The sequence below is a fragment of the Ambystoma mexicanum genome, chromosome 1q (assembly GCF_040938575.1).
Source record: "Ambystoma mexicanum isolate Mex_15411 chromosome 1q, UKY_AmexF1_1, whole genome shotgun sequence".
NCBI classification, from domain to species: Eukaryota; Metazoa; Chordata; class Amphibia; order Caudata; family Ambystomatidae; genus Ambystoma; species Ambystoma mexicanum.
Window position 1 is genome coordinate 1,185,843,642 of NC_090922.1, and position 22,372 is coordinate 1,185,866,013.

Consider the following 22,372-nt stretch of genomic DNA (forward strand, 5'->3'; position numbering starts at 1 on the left):
GAAGGCTACTAACTTTAGACCTGAAGTTCAGGCACAGATTCTGGACATGCCATTTGACGGTCAAGATCTCTTTGGGAAAAAGATAGACGACCATTTGAAAGCAATCAAGACAGACACTGACACTGACACAGCCAGAGCCATCAGTTCTTTAAAGGACAAAAGTAAGGACCATCGGTCTTTTCGTCCCTTTAGAGGTTCATATTCCAAATTCAGGGGATACAGTCGTTCCTCCTCCTATGGTCAGAAAGCACAAGGTGGCACGTACCAAGGCAATAAATATCAGTCATCCAACAGATACGCCCATAGAGGCAGACGTGGCTCCGCCCAAGGGAAGTCGCAAGGCAAGCAGAACTGACGACCAATCTCCCCTCCCCCCCTTCGCCACGCCCCGGTGGGGGGGGGAAGGGTGAGCCAGTTTTTCCAGCGCTGGCGGTCAATTACATCGGACAAATGGGTGTTACAGGTGATCCGAAAGGGTCACACCTTGGAATTTCTGGACCAACCTCCTTCCCTGCCTCCAATTCCCCGCGAAGTACATATGCTAAGCCAGGTCATGTCCGAAGTGAAAAAACTGCTCCAGAAGGCAGCAGTAGAACCAGTACCCTATTCTCAGAGGGGAAAAGGTTTCTACTCCCGATTCTTCCTGGTCAGAAAGAAAAACGGTCAATGGAGGCCCATCTTGGACCTGAGGGCTCTCAACAAGTTCATCAAGCGCATAACTTTCAAGATGGTAGCTCTACAAGGGGTGCTACCTTGGTTAAACAAGCACGACTTCTTGGCCACTTTAGACTTGGAGGATGCTTATTTCCACATCCCGATCCATCCTGCACACAGGCAGTTCCTCAGGTTCACAGTGGGGGAGGGCTCCACTTTCAGTTTCAAGTGCTTCCGTTCGGCCTAAAATCGGCGCCAAGAGTTTTCACGAAATGCCTGGCACCGGTAGCGGCAAGTCTCAGGAGAGCAGGAACGGACGTTTTTCCATACCTGGACGATTGGCTGATAAAGGCAAGTTCAGCTGCAAAGGCTCGTTCGGCAGTGTCAAGGACGGTCAACCTCCTAAAAGAGTTAGGTTTCTCCATCAACCAGACGAAGTCCTGCCTCGTCCCCAGCAAGGTAGCTCTCTTCCTGGGAGCCGAGCTAGACTCCAGCTTTCCCAGAGTGAGACCATCCACAGAGAGAATAGCAGCGATTCTACGCTTAACTTCGAACTTCCTACAGAAAGAGACAACATCTGTGCGCTCTTACAAATCCCTATTGGGCATGATGTCATCATGCATATTCCTCATACCGAACTGCAGGCTTCGCATGAGGCCGGTTCAGGAAGCTCTGGACCACCAATGGAAACAAGCTTTCGGATGCTGGGAAGACATTGTCCAGATTCCATCGACGTTGCACAAGGCCCTTCGATGGTGGAACGCTCCGAGGAATCTTCTACAGGGAATGCCGTTTCAAGCACCGACATCGACCCTCCTGCTGCGGACGGACGCTTCCTTATCAGGCTGGGGCGCTCATCTTGCGGACCTCCAAACCAAGGGATCTTGGTCGGCACAAGAGTCCCAACTCCACATCAACGTGTTGGAGCTCAGGGCCGTAAGGTTGGCGCTGAAAGCCTTCCTACCGGTTATAGCTGGTCAAGTTCTTACAGTCCAGACAGACAACACGACCTCCATGCACTATACAAACAAGCAGGGAGGCACGAGGTCTCAGATTCTGTCGCAAGAAGCCCAACAGCTATGGGCATGGGCCTTGCGCTACGGGATACAGATCAGGGCAGAGCACCTTCCAGGAGTGGACAATGTCCTAGCGGACAGATTAAGCAGAGAATACACAGCGTCACACGAGTGGGAGTTGGACGACAGAGAAACCCGACGGATATTTGCCTTATGGGGCCATCCGCAGATCGACCTTTTTGCCACCAGGAACAACAAAAAATGCAAAAGATTTGCGTCAAGATACCCCGAGCACCAATCGCTGGGAGACGCGTTCTCAGTGGATTGGTCGGGGAAGCTCCTCTACGCCTTCCCACCCATTCCCCTCATTTCGAGGGTACTTCGCAGGGTGAAAGAACAGGATTGTTCCTTGATTCTTATTGCACCCGATTGGGCACGGCAAGTCTGGTACCCGACGCTGAGACATCTATCCTGCAAAACCCCGAATCGTCTCAAATCACATCAATATCTACTGACACAACAGAACCACAAGGTCCTCCACCACGACCCGAGGAGCCTGTCCCTCAAAGCATGGTTCCTGAGCAGCGTAAACTGATGCACCTAAAGTTACCATCAGAATGCTGGGATATCGGGGCCGCTAGAGCCCCGTCCACGCAACTCACCTACACCAGAAAATGGACCAGGTTTTCCAAATGGTGCGAGACCTCTGCGATCGATCCCCTCACGGCCTCGGTTGACCAAATTCTGCCTTACTTGTTGCACCTGGCTAAATCAGGGCTCTCACTGTCCTCTATCAAGGTCCATCTGTCAGCCATAGCGGCCTACACAGTAACCGTGGAGACGCAAGCCTTACTCTCCTTACCAGCGATCAAGATCTTCCTGAAAGGACTGATGCGTACTTATCCGCCTACACCTACACCAGTTCCGGACTGGAGCCTCAACACCGTCTTAACAGCCCTCATGCAACCTCCCTTCGAGCCCATACATAGATGCGATATGAAATTCTTGTCCTGGAAGACATCCTTCCTGGTAGCCATCACATCGGCCAGAAGGATCAGTTAGTTGCAAGCTTTGTCTTCGGAACCTCCTTTTACCTTGTTCCAGAAGGACCGCGTCATCTTAAGGCCTCACCCGAAGTTCCTCCCCAAGGTACTTTCGGAGATGTCGTTCACTGAGCGCATTGTTTTGCCAACCTTCTTCCAGAATCACGCTTCGGAAGCGGAAAGGACATTACACTCTCTAGACGTTTCTAGGGTGTTGAAGTTTTACTTGCAAAGAACCAAGGAGTTCCGCTCCTCAAACCGGCTATTCATTTCCTTCTCTGGCCGTACCAAGGGCCAACTTATATCCAAACAAAGCCTGGCACGCTGGGTATCGTCCTGCATCACCCACTGTCATCAGTTGAAAGGCGACCCTTTAACTAGACCGCCGTCTGCGCACTCCACCAGAGGAAGGGCGGCGTCAACAGAATTTCACGCAGGGGTGGCCTTGAAAGACATATGCAGAGCTGCCACGTGGAGCACTCTACATACTTTCGCGAAACACTACTGCCTGACTGAAGATACCAACAAAGAAACTGCAGTTGGACAGGCAGTGCTCCGCCATCTCTTTGTATAAGGTAGGACCAGCCTCCTTTCCCACCTTTCCCGAAGTATGTAACCGTTGTGTTGCTGCATGCTAAAGGTTTGATCAGAAATATGTTTTTCTGTAATTATGCATATCTGTTTATAATGGTGGCATGTTTTAACTGCTTGGTATTCTATTCGAGCATCTGAATCTATGAAAGATCCAATGCTGGAGAAGTCTTAGTTACTTACCTGTAACTGTATTTCTCCAGCATTGGTATCTTTCATAGATTCACATGCGCCCGCCCGCCTCCCCTGAGAGGCTGCTCCTATGCTTGGCATCCATCATACTGTAATCGCTACGGTTCAAAATCTGAAGATGGCTGCCGGGGGCGGAGCTTAAGCCCTGCCACCTCATTGGCTGGGGCCATAAAGGACCAAAGTGAGGTGGAGGGACTACACAATGAAGTGGCTCATAGGCTATAATGGGCTATGTACATGCACTGCTAGGTGGCAGTGTATATATGTGTATATGTATATATGTATGTATGTATATGTGTATATGTATATGTGTATATATATATATATATATATATATATTTTTTTTTTTTTTAAATTATTATTATTTAATTAATCACCGAGGATTCCCAGTCTGACGACGGGGAATATTCAAGCATGTGAATCTATGAAAGATACCAATGCTGGAGAAATACAGTTACAGGTAAGTAACTAAGACTTCTCAGGACACCATTTGAAGCCAAATTCGATCAACTATTGGTCAGTACAAGTCTTTGGTGTGGGCATTGCTTCAGATTTGGACCAATTTATTTTATATCCTGAATGCTCCTGAAAGTCATTGATTTGGTTACAGTAGGTTTCACTGATTTTTTGATTCCTTGTTGCACCATATCCTCTGCGTGGACCCCTTGAACCGGCTCATCCCCTCTGATTTTTGCTGCCATAGGTTCCATTCCGAGAGCAAAGAGCAACAGGTATAGAGGGCATCCTTGTCGTGTCCGTCTGCCCAATTGAAATCTTTCTGAGCAAAAACCATTAGATCTACTCACTGTTGGTTTGGAATACAGTAGTTTGATCCATCCTAGTAGATGTTCTCCCACACCTGAGCCCTCTAAGGTGGCTATTAGATAATCCCATTCAATGCGGCCAAACGCCTTTTCTGCATCTAACGAGAGTACTGCCCTTCACTATTTAAATGCTTACTTTCAAATAGGGTCAAAATCAGTCTGCGCATGTTTTCAGAAGCATGTCTCCCTTTTACAAAACCTACTTGTTCTTGGCGATTATCTCCGGTAACGTATTTTCAAGTCTCATTGTGATGGAAAAGCTGATGCAGACCAAAAGCAAATCCTTATGAATATAAACTCTTTTGACTTTTGTCTATAACTGTTCATACTCCCAGTCCTACCTTTAAAAAAAAAAAAAAAAAAATGCATATATCCCCAGCATCAGGAAGATTGTCCTTTTTTTCCCCTTATGGATTACCCAAGTGGGTTTGCAAAATGATCCAAGTTTTAATTTTTTTTTTTTTTTTTTAGAAGTGTTTTTTTCTTTTCTAGCCTTACCACACATTCTTTTCAGAAACAGAAGACTTCATTAGACTTTCTTGGGGGAGAGTGCCCAACTGGTTTGGGTCAGAGTTGTAGAACTGGTTGCATAAAATGGACAGATTTCATTCAACCAAACATTTGTAGACTAGATCAGAAAGATCTTAAATCAGTTGGTTATAAATGCTCACATGATGACGTTGGCTCAGATTTTGGTAGCGCAACAGATGTGAAACTGGATGACATCACTAGATCTTCATGCTTCCCATTTTCATGTTTTTAATCATAAACAATCCACACACAAATTCTGATGTTCACCTTAAGGGTACACATTACTAGTAGTAGTATCTACATTTGGTTTCTAAGACTTTTTACAATATCCTCTTCTAGATTGGCTGATTGAAGGTTCCGCGAAACCCGCTCTGGAGACAATATGCCATTGGGTCATAATACATGTTGTGTACAATGTGGGGTTCTCAATTTTTTTATAAAAGTTCAAAATGTTTCCATCTGAAATTAATGTATTCATAGAGCAGTTCTGATTCTTCTTTAGGGTGAACATTTTCCTCTCCAAAGAAGATTCTATTTGCTTGAAACCGTTGTTCCTTTCCAAATTGGAGGGTTAACATGATTTGGTGTTGGGATGATGGCCTTCATTGACTTGTGAGATCGTCGTGTTCCGCTACTAATGTCTTGAGACTTTGCATTTGGCATGTTTCCTGAACCTTTATATTTTACACAAAATGAGCAACATTGTTCAGGCTTTCTGATGTTTTCTAACATGGTGGTCTTCACCTAAAGCACCATATCCAAGTGAATTGTAGCCTATCTATCCTCTGATATTCATTGAAGTCTGGTATCACACCGACTTTCATTCCATCAGAGCTAGGGAATTATTGATGGCTTTTAAGAGGAATGTTCCATTTATAAAATATGTAAAACAGCCATGTGGGCTATACCTTGGGTGTAAGATGGTACTTTTCATTCTGTTCCTTTGGGACATGATCCAAGTATGCTGTGTACTCTACGGAGGGAAAGCATCTTGGCTTTATAGACTTATGTCAATCAGTTAGGAAGGAGAGCAGGATGACCGAGAAAGGAAAGGTAACCTTATGGTGATTCAGGTTCTCTTAATCCTTGCTCTCCCTCCTCAGCACCCACTATCGATATGCTGTGCAACAACCTCCTCGGGTGTGGATAAAATACACAAGAACTGGATGTCCTTGTTGGTGACCTGGGGGTAGAAGGCAGGGCTGACGTTTGGAGGGAACTATGCACACCTCTTAAAGTTTTAAAGTGACAGCTTACATTTGGAGTCGCTTTTCTTTACCCACCTACATATTGCAGGCTATCCCAAACAGCCTTCATGAAGGATGGACAACAAACATTAAGAGAACCTGAATCACAATGCACATTTTCCCATTTCTTTTTCACAGCTGGGTGATTTTTACTTGGAGCTTCACTGGGATTTTCAAAGCTGGGGTAAGATGAGTTAATTCATTGTTTTCTGTCAAATATGATGTACATATGGAATTTGTTGCATTGTCCATTACGTTGCATGCTGTCAATTGCTTTGGCTTGTATGGCGGCGGTACAACAGCATATTATAAAATGTGTTTTGTCGGGGCATTGTAATATTTCAACCTAGTTTGTGATGAGCATTATGAAAAAAGTAAAAAAAAAGAAAATGCACATGTTGGATTCAGTGCTTTCGTTCCCCTCTGGTACAAGGCCATTGTAACGTCTGCGGTTTTCTTCGCTAATGAATCCTCATCAGTTGACTTACAAAGATGAAAGCTTTCACGCATTCCACAGTGTAATTGTTTTTTCGAAGGGATTGTGTCCTCCGACGTTTTCCTTATCTTAGATATCTCCTTCCAGCTCTGCTGGCCTCGGAAAATTTTTCTCTAGAGGGCGCTGCGCGTCGACGTCCTCAGAGTCAATGTCCCTCGACAGCCGCCATATCGACGCCGACTTCATCCTGCCTATAAAGGCCGCGCGCAGCGTCCGTTGCTCAGTTCCGTTTTTCCGCGCTTACTCAGTGCCTCGGAATACCGTTGCTCAGTTTTGTCAGGTTAATCCTATTTACCTCGAGTTATTCGATACCGTACTCGATGGCTTCTTCGTCGGAACCGACAACTCCTCGATCCGGCTTAAAAAAATGCCGAGATTGTGGGAAAAAGATGTCGCTGACTGACCCTCACAGTGTTTGTCTGTGGTGTTTGGGAGCTGAACACCATTGTTCGGAGTGCGAGGACTGTATGTCCATGACAGCTAAGGCCCTGAAGGAGAGTGGGGGGAAGCTGGAGAAAGGTAAGACTTTTAAAGCTTCTTCTTCCTCGACGAAATCGAGACATTCGTCTCCTCGTCACCATTCGCGCTCTAGTTCTCGGAGTGGGTCCCATCACTCCTCGAGATCGAAGCACTCGAAGAGGAGACATCGAAGATCCCCTTCTCCGTCTTCCTCTTCCTCTGTTTCTCCAAAGAGAATCCCTTGCCCCACGAAACATAGTTCCCGGGCTGAATGGGAGGAATTCCGCAAAAATATGATAAGCGTCTTCGAGAAAGCGCCCTCGACCCCCTCGAAGACTGCCGAGAGCGATGCTCTGGTCGAAAGACCCGAAGGTCAAAAACACCGCGAGTCGCAGTACCCGGCGAAGGAAACCTCTCGAGCGCGTCTCGAACCCTCGAGTAGGACTATGACCTCAAAACCTTCATCGAAGGTTCCGTCGACGCCGAGGTCGGTGTCGACGATGTTGTCGAAGGGACCTTCGACATACGGGTCTGTCAACTCGACGCCAGCTTCGACACCGGCGTCGATGCCAAGAAAAGTCACGGTTACGACACACCCAGTGAGTATCCCCAGGTCCTCGATGTCGATGGCGTCGAGATTGTCGAGCAGAATCCCAATTCTGTCGAAGTCATCGAGGCCTCCACCTTTGTTTTCGATGCCACGCTCGAAGCCTTCGACGTCGGCATCGACGTTTTCGAGGCCGATTATGACAAGTTCGGCACCTTCTGCCTTGGAAATGGGGTTTACACCCTTTGAGTTCAGAACAATTGAGAACTGTCCTCAATTATGGAAGAGGGTGAATTGTCTGAACAGGAAGACACATTTGAGTTGCAGGGACCTGTAACCCCAATTAGAGAGGAATTTTCTTCTGAAGAACGCAGATTAAAGGATCTTCATGATTCCTTACATGAGGCAAGTGGGTTAGACACCTCCCCTGAGGTGGAGTTTGCTAGGCCAGACCCCGGGGAGCATGCTGAAACCCCCTATAGAGCCTTAATGGCCAGGGTCACAGAGTTTATGGGGTGGTCTGCACCTTCACAATCTTTCCAACAAGATGACCTCGCGGATAATCTTGACAAAGGCCCACAGGAGGATCCTGTGGTGCCTTTTCATAATAATCTTCAGAGGAAGATTATGACGAACTGGGAAACCCCAGATGTCGTCCCGGCAGTAAATAAAAAACTGTCTACAAAATACAGGGTATCTTCTACAGACCCGGAGTTTTTGTCAAAACACCCATCCCCAGAAAGTCTGGTGGTACAGGCAGCATCTTCTACTGATGTCAAGACGGCTTATCCTACCGTCCCGCAGGACAGGGACGATAAAAAATATGATGCTTTGGCTAGGAAAGTTTTTTCGGCATGTAGCATGGCCTTAAAATCTGTTAATGCTACTTGCACCCTTGCTAGATTCAGCCATACACTTTGGGAGTGTGCTTATACAGCGGCTGACTGCATCCCGGAGGGAGAAGAAAGGGAGGCATTGCTGAATATCATACAGGACGGTAAAGACGCTATGTGCGAATCCCTCCAGACGGGCATTGATTCAGCTGACAGTATCAGCAGAGCAATGGCGGCAAGTACAACAACCAGGAGATTTGCTTGGTTGAGAAAGTCTGGTTTTGCCCCAGATGTGCAAGCCAGACTCTTGAACATGCCATTCGATGACTCTTCTTTGTTCGGGAAAAAGGCGGATGACAGTTTAGAGAAACTGCAAACTTCAAAAGCAGCAGCAAAATCCCTAGGCGCTGCAATCCGTCAGACACCTTTTCGTCCCACAGGAACCTCTGCGAGGGGCAAGTCCTTTCGCTTTTACTCCGTATTCGGAAGAGGTAGAGGACGACCGGCTCAAAGGGGACAAAGAAGAACTACCCGAGGTGGACGGGGTAGATATTCAAAAGCCGCAGCAACAGCAGGTGCCTCTTTACCATCGGCATCTGCATCAGCCGCCCCAAAACCACTGTGAGGACTTCCCTCACAGGACACCTGTAGGAGGCAGGTTGACTCAACATCTGGCGGAATGGCAGGCTATCACGTCAGATGCTTGGGCATTGGAAACAGTTGCCCAAGGTTACTGCCTGCCTTTCCTACGCATACCTCAGTCATCCACCGGGGATCAGCTCTCAAAAAGCTCCAGATCCGCTCCTCTTGCAGGAAATTTTGGACCTGCTAGAGAAAGGTGCCATAGAACCGGTACCTGTAGCGGAGAGGAACAAGGGCTGGTACTCCCCTTACTTTCTCATTCCAAAGAAAGACGGAGGACTGAGACCCATCTTGGACTTGCGGGAATTGAACAAATTCTTCAGGAAAGACAAATTCAAGATGGTCACTCTTTCTCAGATCCTCCAGGCCCTTCAGTTCCAGGACTGGTTGGTATCTCTGGACCTTGAGGACGCTTATTTCCATGTGCCTATCCATCTCAAACACAGGAAATACCTAAGGTTCGCAATTGGCAACTCTCCAAATTCGAGTGCTGCCATTTGGGCTGACCTCCTCTCCGAGGGTCTTCACCAAGCTGATGTCGGTAGTGGCTGCAAGTCTAAGGAGGGAAGGGATTCGCGTCTACCCCTACCTGGACGATTAGTTCATCAGGGCTGTATCTTCGGAACAAGCTCAGATCCAGCTAAATCATGTGGGCTACTCCCTTCACAAACTGGGCTTCTCCCTCAATTTAAAGAAGTCACAAATGATACCATCGCAGAGACTCCAGTTCATCGGAGCGATCCTGGACACTTCCCTGGGAAAAGCCTCGCCACCAGAGGTGAGGGCTCAAGATATTCTACAGATGGTTACCAAGTTCCAAAATGCCCAAAGTCTCCCAGCCTTCGACTTTTTGAGGTTGCTAGGCCTCATGGCATCCTGCATTTTCCTAGTGCCAGAGGCTCGCCTGAGAATGAGATCCCTCAAGTGGGCACTGAGGACTCAGTGGTCACAATTCTCAGGAAGAATGACAGATCTTCTTCAGGTTCCCGACAGGGTGGCTCGAGACCTTCAGTGGTGGGCCTGTCAGGAGAACATTCTGAAAGGACAACAGTTTTGGCAACCCTGGCCAGAGATAACGGTAGTCACGGATGCCTCACTCACGGGGTGGGGAGCCCACGCCAACGACTTGACCATCAGCGGTCGTTGGTCTCCATCGGAGTCCAGACTACATATCAACCTGTTAGAGCTGAGAGCCATCAGACTTGCGCTGAAGGCGTTCCTGCCAGCTGTACAAGGGAAAAATGTCCTGATAATGACGGACAACACGGTGGCCATGCATTACCTCAACAAAAGAGGAGGCGTGTGCAGAGAGGCGATGCAGCTCTGGTTTTGGGCAAGCCAAGAAGGAATCTCTCTATCGGCAGCTCACCTAGCCGGAGAGAAGAACTTGACAGCGGGCGCTCTGAGCAGGCAGAGTACAGTCTCCCACGAGTGGGAACTAGCTCAGGAAGTCCTTCAAGAGATCTTCGCCCTTTGGGGAACCCCTCAGGTGGATCTGTTCACCACCAGCGTCAACAGGAAGTGCGATCTGTTCTGCTCAAGGGAATTTCCCCCGAGAGGAGCTCTGGGAGACGCGTTCATAGTGGACTGGGAGTTTCCGCTTCTGTACGCGTTCCCACCGGTCCCTGTCATTCCTCAAATGATCAGGAGGTTGATAAGATTCCAGAGAACCATGATCCTAATTGCCCCGGATTGGGCCAGGAGAACGTGGTACCCGGACCTTCTAGACTTGTCCATCTGCCCTCCAATTCGATTTCCACTCAGAGAGAACCTACTCTCACAGAAGGGAGGTCAGGTTCTCCATCCAGACATAAAAACCCTCAACCTTCACGCTTGGCTTCTGAAAGGCTGGGGTACAAGGATTGGGACCTCCCTGATGATGTTATGGAGGTGTTGCTTTCGGCAAGGAGGCCAGCAACAAAGTCTTTATACCGCTGCCGTTGGAACAGATTTTGCAGCTGGTGTAGAGAACAGAATATTGACCCCTTTTCATGTGGTACACCAATGGTTTTGTCCTTCCTACTATATTTGGCGAATTCAGGCCTTCAAGTTGGCACCATTAAGGGCTATCTCGCAGCGCTATCCATCTTTAAGCGCACTGCGGAAGAACCATCCTATTTCAAGTTACCCTTGGTAATACAGTTTCTTAAGGGTTAACCAATGTTTATCCCCCAAGACCATTCCAAGTTCCCCTGTGGGATTTAAACTTAGTTCTAACTTTCCTGATGGGCTCACCTTTTGAACCACTCCATTCTTGTTTAAGATTCCTTACCCTTAAAACTGTTTTATTAATAGCACTAACATCTGCTAGAAGGGTGAGCGAATTACAAGCTCTTTCTTGTAAACCCCCTCATACAATCTTTCACAAAGACAAAGTTGTCCTGCAAGTGAAGCCTAATTTCCTCCCAAAGGTGGTTTCTGAATTCCATATCACTCGGATTACCCCACCATCTTTCTATCCTTCTCCTCATCCGGGGAAAGAGGAAGAGAGGTTACACAGGCTAGACCCTAGAAGGGCTTTAAGTTTTTACATCAGTAGACTAGCCAGGATAAGACAGGCAGACCAACTGTAGGTTACACAGGTCACAAGCTGGGGTTACCAATAACTAAGCAGACCATTTCCAGATGGATCATTCTAGCCATTCTGGAATGTTATAAACTGGCAGGGAAAGAGCCCCCTCAAAACCTTAGGGCTCATTCGACCAGAGGTATTGCAACTTCATCGGCTCTCAAAAAAGGTGTGCCGGTTAAAGGCATCTGTGCGGCCGCTACATGGCCGTCTATCCATACCTTTACACGATTTTACAACTTGGATTCCTCCTCCAGTCAAGAGACTAGGTTTGGAAGGGCTGTACTGCACTCTATTCATCAATAGAAGACAGCGTGAAGTCAGTACTCCCTCCTCCAATGATAGAATACTGCTATGGGAGCCTATCTAAGATAAGGAATACGTCGGAGGACACAATCCCTTCGAAGAACAAGTTACTTCTTACCTTGTAACGTTCTTTCGACGGGATGTTCCTCCGACGTATTCCTTATCGACCCTCCCATCCATCCCCGCAGTTCTACTTCCCTTGTTGTTGCAGCTTATGCTCCTTCAGGGTGATTAGTGTAGTCCAGAAACAATTATTGTGGGCTACAAAACGGAACTGAGCAACGGAAGCTGCGCGCAGCCTTTATAGGCAGGATGACGTCGGCGTCGATACGGCGGCTGTCGAGGGACATCGACTCGGAGGACGTCGACGCACAGCGCCCTCTAGAGAAAAATTTTCAGAGGCCAGCAGAGCTCGAAGGAGATATCTAAGATAGGAATACGTCGGAGGAACATCCCGTCGAAAGAACGTTACAAGGTAAGAAGTAACTTGTTCTTCTACCCATTTCAATGCCTTGGTCGCCTCAATTCCCCGATTAACTTGCATGAAAACACCCCCAACTCCCTTGTTGTCGGCATCTACACTTACATATGTATTGGCACAATTAAAATGTACAGAAGGCTGGCATGTTTTTAATATCCTTTTTCACAACTTCCAGATGAACCCTGCATCTGTTTAAACAGTTCTCTCATGTAGCTGTTAGCCACCAGCTTGGAATGGTATTAAACTTATCAGAAACATTTTCTGGGTTGGTCTTTGTCTTGCAGGTGCAACTCCTAAATCTTTTTAGGCTTTTTGCCAGCAGCACACGTCCCTCTTAGTGTACTTGCAATATGTGAACACTCAGATCCACCATTTTTAGGACTTTCAGGTGAGCCCCTTGGCCTTGATGACATTCAGCACTACAACCAGATATTTTATTTCCGAATTGTCCTTGCCAATTACCAGTATGCCTAGTCAGAAGTACACACCCTTCGTCCTGCCTACCAGTTCCTTCATTAGCTATTTGAGTAACGCTGCAGCCAAAGCTAGGCTGTATGACACATGGTGGTAGCCGAGTGCTCCTTTTTCTTACAAAGGATGTTAATGGTTGGGATTGTGGGCACTTTTCGTTCTGCTGATAAGCGGGTGACAATTGAGTGTTAACATTAATGCCATTTGCATGGTTGGCAGCGTGTGTTCAGGAGGGTGTCCGGCAGATGTTGGCATACAAATCCTTGAGACCAGGCATGTGCAAATTGGAGTAGTTTTTCTAACAATAATGGGAGAAAAACATGCAGGTGATACATTCGGTTCTATTCTGTCCATTTCTGGTGGCATCCTACCAGTACTAGACTTGCTCGGTTGGCCTTTGGTTGCATTCTCACTTTAAGCACAGCATAGTGCTTAAACAATTTGGTAAAACAATTTCATTAAACATGTTAGGTAAATCCCTTGCAGAGACTGAAATTGAGATTGTATAAGCTGTAGCTAAAAATCTAACTTCCACATAAAATGCAAACTTATTTACGCCATGTCCTGCCCCTTTTTCTCCATACTTATGGGACATTCCGTCCTGTGGGACAGGATCGGAGCACTTTTGTAAAAAAGCATCACATTTTTCAAAAATGTCTTTCTCTCTTTAAGCGGGCTACCGCACATGGCCGTAACCCCGCCCTCCTTAGCTCCGCCCAGCGCATCGCCCATCAGTCCTTTTCTCCTTGCGTCGGGGCTGTACGCACTTGCATCTTTGGAAGATTTTTTTCTTAGTGTCCTTCTCTCCTGCTCCGGTTTGGCGGTCGCGTAGTTGTCAGTCTATACCAGTTCATTTAAAATGTCCTTGTTCTTCTTGCGAGCAACGCTTCGCTAGGGCGGATCCCATCCTCTTTGTTTAGAGTGTTTGGGTCTGGATCATCGGTGGGACTCGTGTTTTTACTGCGATTCCCTCTGTCTGGGCTTTTCAACGTCGTCTGGAGCGGTGGGAAGAGGTGTTTCAGCGTGCTCCTCCTCCACATTTTCAGTTTCATCAATGAAAAGAAGAAAGCCCGGTAAGTTCTTTAGTTTTTAGGGCACCCTGACCGGGGGACTCTTTCGCAGGGTCTTCCCGGTCCGGGAGGGGCTTCATAAGCTCTGTTACAGGGGTTCCCACTGAGGTGCCTTTCAGGCCTAAAAAAAATACCAGAGTTGTCTCTGACGGCTTCCATAAGGGGCCTGCCAACACCGGATTACAATCCGAGGCTCCTTGTGGTTGCTAATCGACAGCCCAGTTCTACTGAGGCGGTGGGTACCGGAGCTTGCTTCGAGGTCTCCTTGTCTTTGTCTGGAGCTTCCCATACAGACACCGGGGTTCGCCCTGAGGCCTCTGTAGAGGCTTTCTGTACCGAACCAAGGTTCGAGGCCCCTCTTGAGGGAGCTGTTACTGGACTCTGTTCTGAGGTTCCTCTTTCAGAGGTTAAGGTGACCGACCGAACTGAGAGACCTGTCAAGGTCTTGTCTGTGAGGTGGATTCCTCAACGTTCCCGTCTTTGCAGTGATACTGGTTCTGTTGAGGGGGAACAGTGAGGTTGCTGACCGTAATTCCTCTGTTACTGGCTCTGCCGAGGTTCCTCTTCTAGAAGCTAATTTGGCTAATAGTATGTCTCAAACATCCTAGGCCATACAGTATCAGCTCTGCTGAGGTTCCTTGTGTCAAGGCTGAAGTCAAGGCCCCTGACCCGTCTGTGGAGACTCCTGCCTCACTCACACGTGACACAGGTCTCCTCATACACTGAGAAAATGGCGCCTGGTCCCGCGCGAACTACGGTGGCCATGTTAGATTCCTCCCTTACACCTATGCCATTGGGTGCTGGGAGCGTATTTTCATGTAAACATTGAATTCCTGGTGTGGATCATGTTTTGTCCAGTTTGACTGGAATGCTCGTATGCCTTTACCGCACACGGTCTCGCTGCCTGCTACATCTGCTCCCTTTATATCTGTTGATCCGGCTGGAGGAGGTCCTTCTTGGCAGGCCTCTCCCTTACGGCCTTGGAGTTACTCCTCTCATGAGCGGCCTCTTCCCCACTCCAATGCCTAAGCCTTTGGTGGAGGATGCCTTTTTCGGAAAGTTTCAGAGGCTCATGCACTCTGACCCCATGAAGGAATATTTCAGAGGTCTTTTTAGGGAAATCTGCCCTCCAGCGCCTACTCCTGTGCCGATGGTTCCAGCCGTGGCGCCGGTGCTTCCGGCAGCTGTTCCACCGCTACTGGTTGGCCCACCTCCAGCCCTTCCGCCTCTGGCCCCCCCATCTCCAATAGACAAGTCTTCGGCAGAGCCAGATGTGATGCAGGTTGATCCGGACACGTCGGATGACACGCAGGGGGATCAGGATAGCGAGGACCAGACCCGCTCTGTTAGAGCCTTCCATGACCGGGTTCTGGACATGTCCCTTCTGGATGTACCAGTACCTGAGGCACCTGCTCTCCAAGAGAAGCTGCTTTCTGCTGTGTTCACCCTGTCTCCTCAGCAGCGTACCGGCTTGTTCCTCCAGAGGGACGTTTTGGACAAGGTCTGCAAGGTCTGGGATAAGCCACACTATGGACTTCATGTTAACAAGAGGATTGATGCTCGTTATAGGCTTCACACTTCGGAAGAGGTAGCCTTAGCGTCTTGCCCGCTCCCTTCCTCCACAGTGGTGGCAGCTGCCACGCTACAATCTAGACCGGCTTCTGCGTCTTCTACAGCGGCAGCTCAGGTTCTGGCCAAGGAGGACAAGTTGCTTGACTCGTTGGGGAGAAAGATGTTCGCTAATTCGGCCCTGCAGTTGCGCCAGGCGCACGCAGAGCTCATCTTAGTGGCGGCAAAGATTTTAAAGGTGGCTTTTCGGATGCCAGGGTTCTGGCGCAGGATATGCTCGAGGCAGCGGCTCATGTTGAAACCTCGGCTCGGGGCCTCATGCTTGGTGTTGACACCTCCCATTAGGCTTGGCTTCATGCCACAAAGTTTTCTAAGGAGGTCCAGGATAAGGTTCTGGGCCTGCCTTTTGATGGCAAGGAGCTGTTCCATTCATCAACGGATGTGGAGCTGACTAAGACTAAAGACCGCACTCAAACAGCCAAGTCCCTATCCCTGTCCGTGTTGGTGAAGCCGCCGTTCAAAGCTCAAAGAACGTCATCTCGGCCTCTGTTCTCCTCCTTTTTCAGAGGTTTCTTGATCGAGGACACGCAGGGTCGATCCTCCATCTGGGAACTCTTGTCGGAAGCAGCAGCGAGGTCGATTTTTCTCTCGGTCCTCTGCCTCCTCTTTAGGATCAAGCGGTCTCTCCACTGAGAAGTCCACTAAATGATGATTTTCACTGCTCGCATGAGACCCCGGTGGGAGGGCGCATTGCGTCTCACTGGGAGGCGTGGCAGACCATCACTGAGGATCGGTGGGTCTTGTTCATTGCTCGGGCAGGCTTCCGCTTGCTCCTCCCCCCACCCATCAATCCTCCCTTCCAGCAGTCAGGAACGCCCTCCCTCAGAGCCGAAGTCCAGAAGATCTCAAGGCGGTGGAACCTGTTCCCTTGGGGGAGCGAAGGGAGGGATTCTACTCCCGTCTGTTTACGGTGCCCAAAGCCAACGAGGCTGGCCTGCGCACCATCCCAGACCTTTCCCAGTTCAACCTTTCTCTTCCCCAAGAGAAATTCAAGATGATCACGCCCAGTCAGATAAAGTCCTCTTTACAGAAGGGCGATTGGCTCAGCGTGGTGGACCTTCAGGCGGTGTATATGCATATCCTCATTTGGAATCCGCATCGGATATACCTGTGGTTTTCCATGGGGAAGGAGCATTTCCAGTTTTCGTGTGCTCCCGTTTGGTCTCAGCTCGGCACCGCGTGTCTTTACGAAGATGTCGGTCATCACAACTTTTCTTTGGCTACAGGGTATCCATGTGTATCAGTATTTGGACGACTGGCTGCTGCGCAGTCCTTGTCCACTGAAAGCCTTGAGCAACCTTCAGTCTCTCCGCCTGTTCCGCATTGGGCTGTTGGTGAACTGGTGGAAATCCTCCATGAAGGTCTCTCAGGACTTGATTTTCCTGGGTTTTCGTTGGAACACGATCAATTACAGGGTATACCTGAATAGGGACAGAATGGCGGATCTGTTGGCCACATGTCGGATGTTTATGCAGGCGGAGAGCATGTCGGCCTTGTGGTTCCAGAGGCTTCTGAGCCTCATGGCTTCGTGCGTGCTGGCTCTTCCTCTTGCTCGCCTCAAGATGAGGGGGACGCAGATAGCACTTCGGAGCTCATGGCTTCAAGCAGTGGATCCATATTCCAAAATGATACTGGTTCCACCTTTCATGAGGACGGACCTCTTGTGGTGGTCGTCTCAGCAATATGTCGGTGGGCGCTCCTTCCAGGACCCTTTCCCACTATTGACTGTCACAACGGATTCCTGCCTTCAGGGTTGGGGTGCGATGTTGGATCATCTTCAGGTTTTCGCTCTTTGGTCACCACAGGACAGACAGTTTCATATAAATTATCTGGAGCTCCGGGCGATAGTCCTGGCGCTGAAAGCGTTCAAACCAGGCATTGTCAGCAAGGTGGTCCGTGTCCGCACGGACAATGCAGTTTCCATGTTCTATATCAACAAACAGGGGGCGTACCAGGTCTCCTCCTCTTGTGGATCTTGCCATTCAGATTTGGGAATGGGGTTTCAAAAAAATAAGGGTGCCCAAACAGCCACAGGTCCTTCAGGCTAAATATATCAAACAACAAAAAGTTGTCCGGATTCACCAAGGACAGAGCAGGACCCTCTGCAAAGCAACATTTTCTCCAGTAAACGAAACCGGGGAACCGTATGCAAAGAAATACGGCATTGAAGCATCATCCATTCACGTCACCACCAAGTAATATGAAATTAGATACGTGTGGGGGTCCTCTCCTGTAGAATCGTGCACTAAGAGGTTGAGCGCATGCACCATGTGCTAAATGCTTCAGTGCCTGAACTCCTGACTAGTCTCTGTTCTGAGTGATACAGAAGAGCTGCAGGATTTGTCCTCCACTGACACTCCATTATAGTGTGGAGACTGACGCTAGATGGCATCTCCCACCCTTTGACATCTCAGAGTGGTTTCAAAATCTAACCATCCGTCTCCTGAAGACGGTCGCTTGTATTGGCTGGCTCAATTGGGAGCCTGTTTCTTGATGACCGAAACACATGTCGAGCTATATTGAATAAGCATTGTGCTATTTGATTTTTTTGTACTAACACTCACTGAGAATTTAGATAGGTGTTATTGATTGATGTAATAGTATGAGTATGTAGGTTTATGTATAATCCTGGTTGTGTAAGATGCATACATCAAGTGAGAGTATGAATGAATAATTAAATGAATGGTGGTGTATGGATGTAGATGTTGTAAATTAGAGATACTTTGGTGTATTCAAAAGAGCTGGTATATGAACAGATATCCTAAGGTTGCATATAAATAAACATATTTTTGTGATACCGCCAACACTTGTGGTGTCACTATTAAGAAATGTTCTTATCTCATTTGCCAAAGTCCACATTTTTGTTGTTAGATTTGGGAATGGGCAATTCAGCATGGTATCTGGCTGGTAGCAGTACATATCCTGGGTCAGTTGAATGTCACTGCAGATGCCCTCATTTTTCGCTGTTGGGGCACTCCAGGAGTGGACCTCTTTGCGACATTGACCAACAGGAAGCTTCCTCTGTATGCCTCCAGGAACGGGCTCGGCGCCTCCTCCCTGGGAGATGCTCTCGGAATTCCATGGCACAACATGAGGGCCTACGCTTTTCCGCCCCTTCCTCTGATCCATCGGGCGCTTTGCAAGCTAAGGAACACAGTGAATTGCTCCCTCCTGTTCATATCCGTTTGGTGGCCAGCCAGGTTTTGGTTTTCAGAGCTTCCGCTGGTTCCCGATCTGCTTCACGAGAGCGATCAGCAGCTGTGGCACCCCTCCCCACAATTGTTCAGCTTGGCGGGCTGGTGCCTGAGTTCAGATCTTTAGAGTTTCAATTTGTCAGCGGATAACATACGCATTATTCAGGCGGCCAGGAAACGCTCGACAAGATCTCAGTATAGAAGTAAATGGCTACGGTTCTGCCACTGGTGTTTAGCTAGGCAGCTGGACCCCAGGGAGGCTACTATCAACATGGTCCTCTTTTGTCTCACATCTGGCAGAATCGGGCATTCGTGTCTTGTCTTGCAGGACTTATTTGTCAGCTGTCGCCGCTTACCTGTCCACTTTTTCACTGACGAATCCGGTCATTAAAAGACACTTTCCGGGCCCATTACATCTTTACCCTCCTGTTCGCAGTCTGCATCCAAGGTGAGATCTGAATGTGGTCGTTACAGCCTTGTCATAAGCCTTTTGAGCCCATGGCTGTCGATTTTAAGTACCTTTCGTGGAAAAAGATGCACCACTTTTCAGAGAAGAAATGCAGAATCCACTGATGCGGACCTCTTAACAGGTTGAAGGACGGTAAGTTTCAGAAATGGTCTCTACACACAGGTGACAACGGGCATCCTTCCAGTCGCGGTCAAAGCAGCTGCTCCAGGACAAGTTCCCGTGAACGTGGGAAGCTGACATTCAGGGAGAAGGATACTAGTGGCACAAGCTGACAACCACCAAAGTACAGGACTCTTGCCGTATGGCGTGGTAGCCAACGAAAGAGCTGGTTGATCCACTTGTCAGTCCAGGGACACTTCCCAAGGCTCAGAAGGGATAGATTCTTGAGATGGCATCAAGACTAGTTGGTCCCACTAGTCCGAGGGCTGAAGCACCGTTCAGGGTTTTCAGCGATCAGGCAGAGGAGCAGTGCTTCATCAGGCTGGCTACTGGAAGGGATGTCTGGGAACCTCGGGTGTCTTCGGATCTTCAGCAGGCTGCTCTTCAAGGGATGCTTGGCTTGGCTCCAACAATGATCTGAAGAAATTGCTGCAGAGGCCCTCTTCTTATCCAAAGTGAAAGTTTGAAGCAAGCCCTCCAAAGGTAAGGATCCGCACCATTGAAACAGCCAGTAGTTCAATCGTGGACAACTAGTCATTTTACATTTGCCCCACGTCCAGATTTCTGTCTAGCAAGACGCTGGAGGGGGTGCTCTGTACTTCCGCTATGTATATGGTAGAGGAGAGACACAGAGGACCCTTGCCAAAATTCTCCATTATTGGTGCGTGGTCGAGCAATCAAGGCCTAGCTTCTCAGGAGGTGATGCGGGCTGGTTCTTAAGTACAGTGTAGTCCCCAAGCACCCACAAAGGAATGTCTGCACACTGCATCGGTTAAACAGTCTTTATGTAATTAATATTCAAGGTTATGTACAATATCACAATAACTCACTTTGTACTCGGTTATCTATAATGGCAAATATACAGTTCTACGTGGTACCACAATTACTATTAGATCTCTTTTAAAAGTGCATCAACTGTACGGTTAACTGTCACACAAATCGGGTCATAAAGGAAACCAACCATAGATATAAGAGGAAAGCAGTGGGTTAGAACAATTGGCAGAATACTGGCCCTGATACTTGGACACAGTTCTTTGTGAAGATCTCCCCCCCAAAACCTGAGCAACCTGTAGAATAAAGATATATCACAAGCCCAGTCCATATATTGTTCCCACAAGACTTTCCAATAGTTCTGCAACTCCCAAGTACCTGGCGTTGTAGCGTTCCTCGTCGGGGAATCGATGGCCCTTCTTGAGTGCCCTCCCTTTAAGGCAGGAGTCACGGGTCGTCGACCGGAGAACAGGGTGCGCAACGACGGGGAAGTGGCAGCTTCTTTCCTAGCGGTGCTCGTCGACAGGGAAGCGTAAATGTCCTGCAATGAAGAGGAGTGCGGGGCACCTCGATGTCGATAGTTCTGGACCGCAAAGAGTTTGAAGAACTGTGGTCCAGCAAGGGCGTTGTCATCGGCGTCTCTGTGGTCTTTGGGTGGCGGGAAACCCACCGGCAGATGCTCCTTGGTGCGTCGACGGTCTGGCCCTCCCCAGCGGGATAAAGCAGGCGACGATGCGGACGAGAGCGTTCTTGGATCAAGAGTTCTTAGGCAAACGGGAGCACAGCGGCTCCGGTCGGAAATTTTTCGGTGTCCTATGTCGATGCGCTGTCCCTCAAGGGCCTCCATTGAGAGCCGACGTCACTGGATGTTAAATGTAGGACGCACGACGCCCGTAACCTCGGTTCCGTTTTTTCCGCAAACGTGTTTGCTTCGGAATCTCGGCGCGCGCTGCTCTTCTCCTGTTGAATCGGTTCTTCTAACTTGGATATATTGAGAATGTCTTGGTCGTCTTCTACCCCGAGGTCGGGCTTCAAGAAGTGTTGGGACTGCGGTTCCAAAATGTCCCTTATGGACCCGCACGACGTCTGCCTCTGGTGCCTCAGCAATAGCCACGCCACCGACGTCTGATCAATGCCAGTCCGTGACATCGAAGGCCTTGCGGAAGATTGTCTGTAGGTAGGGTTTCCAAACCCCGTAAGTCGAAATCCGCTGGGCTATTGACCGACGATTCGAGGGGCGACTCTCCGCGTCGGCGTAAGTCCAGGGGATTCTCGTTCTCGGAGTGTGTCCCGCCATTCCTCTGCCTCTTCTAGGCACTCGGAAGCGCCATCACAGGTCGCCTTCCCCGTCCTAATCAGAGGACTCTGCCAGATGGCAGTTAGCTTGTCCCAACAAGCATTAATAGCCGGCGGAATGGGACGCATTCCGCAAGGAGATGATGGTGATTTTCAAATCGCAGAGCACCGTTCCGTCCGTGCCTTCGAGAGAAGCCGGCAAGCGACGAGCTAGGGCCATCGCTCGCACGCCTTCGGGCTCGGCGGTCGGCACGATCATCGGGAGCCTGACCGGACAAGGTTGATCGCCCTAGATGTGCCACGTCCCGGTCCTCGAAGCCCTCCAGACCGTCGGAGCCTGTGAGGCCTTTTAAGAAGGCATTGACGCCGTCGGCGCCATGTCTGTCGAGGGACTCTCTCAAGGCTCCGAGGAAGTCGTCGACGCCATCGGCGCCGAGGCCATCGAAGGACACGCTCGGGTCGTCGGCGCCTCGGTCGACGCAGATTCCACCGGCGCCCTCAACGCCTTTTGTGGAGGATTTACCAAAGGTGCACCGGAAGGCTGTGGAAACTCTGAGGTAGGCCCTCAGTAAATCAGTGAGGCCTGTTTTTGAGCCTTTTTCTATACTCTCATCCAGGGATTTGTTCCAGCCTTTGGATTACATCGCAGAGGTGGAAGAAATGTTGGATGAGGAGGGGGTTGTGCCTCCTGAGGTTCCTGATGACCTGTTGTCTGGTCACAGCCTAATGGAGGACCTACGTCAGTCTTTAATTGACGCCTGTGGTCTGGACACCTCTCCAGAGGTTGTTTGGCAGGCCTGAGCCTGGTACACATGCTGAGTCCTCGTACAGGCATCCCATGTCGAGGGTACTGGGGTGGTCTGCTTCACCTGTGGATTTTCT

General features: G+C 49.0%; 1 protein-coding gene across 1 annotated transcript in view; it reads left to right on the forward strand.

Moving 5' to 3' along the window:
- ANKRD13C (ankyrin repeat domain 13C) overlaps positions 1-22,372 on the forward strand; it is an 893,039-nt gene that overhangs the window by 312,878 nt on the left and 557,789 nt on the right. The window contains exon 5 of the mRNA XM_069641918.1: positions 6,237-6,282. Coding sequence (XP_069498019.1) covers positions 6,237-6,282 — 46 coding nt within the window. The remainder of the gene's footprint in view (positions 1-6,236; positions 6,283-22,372) is intronic.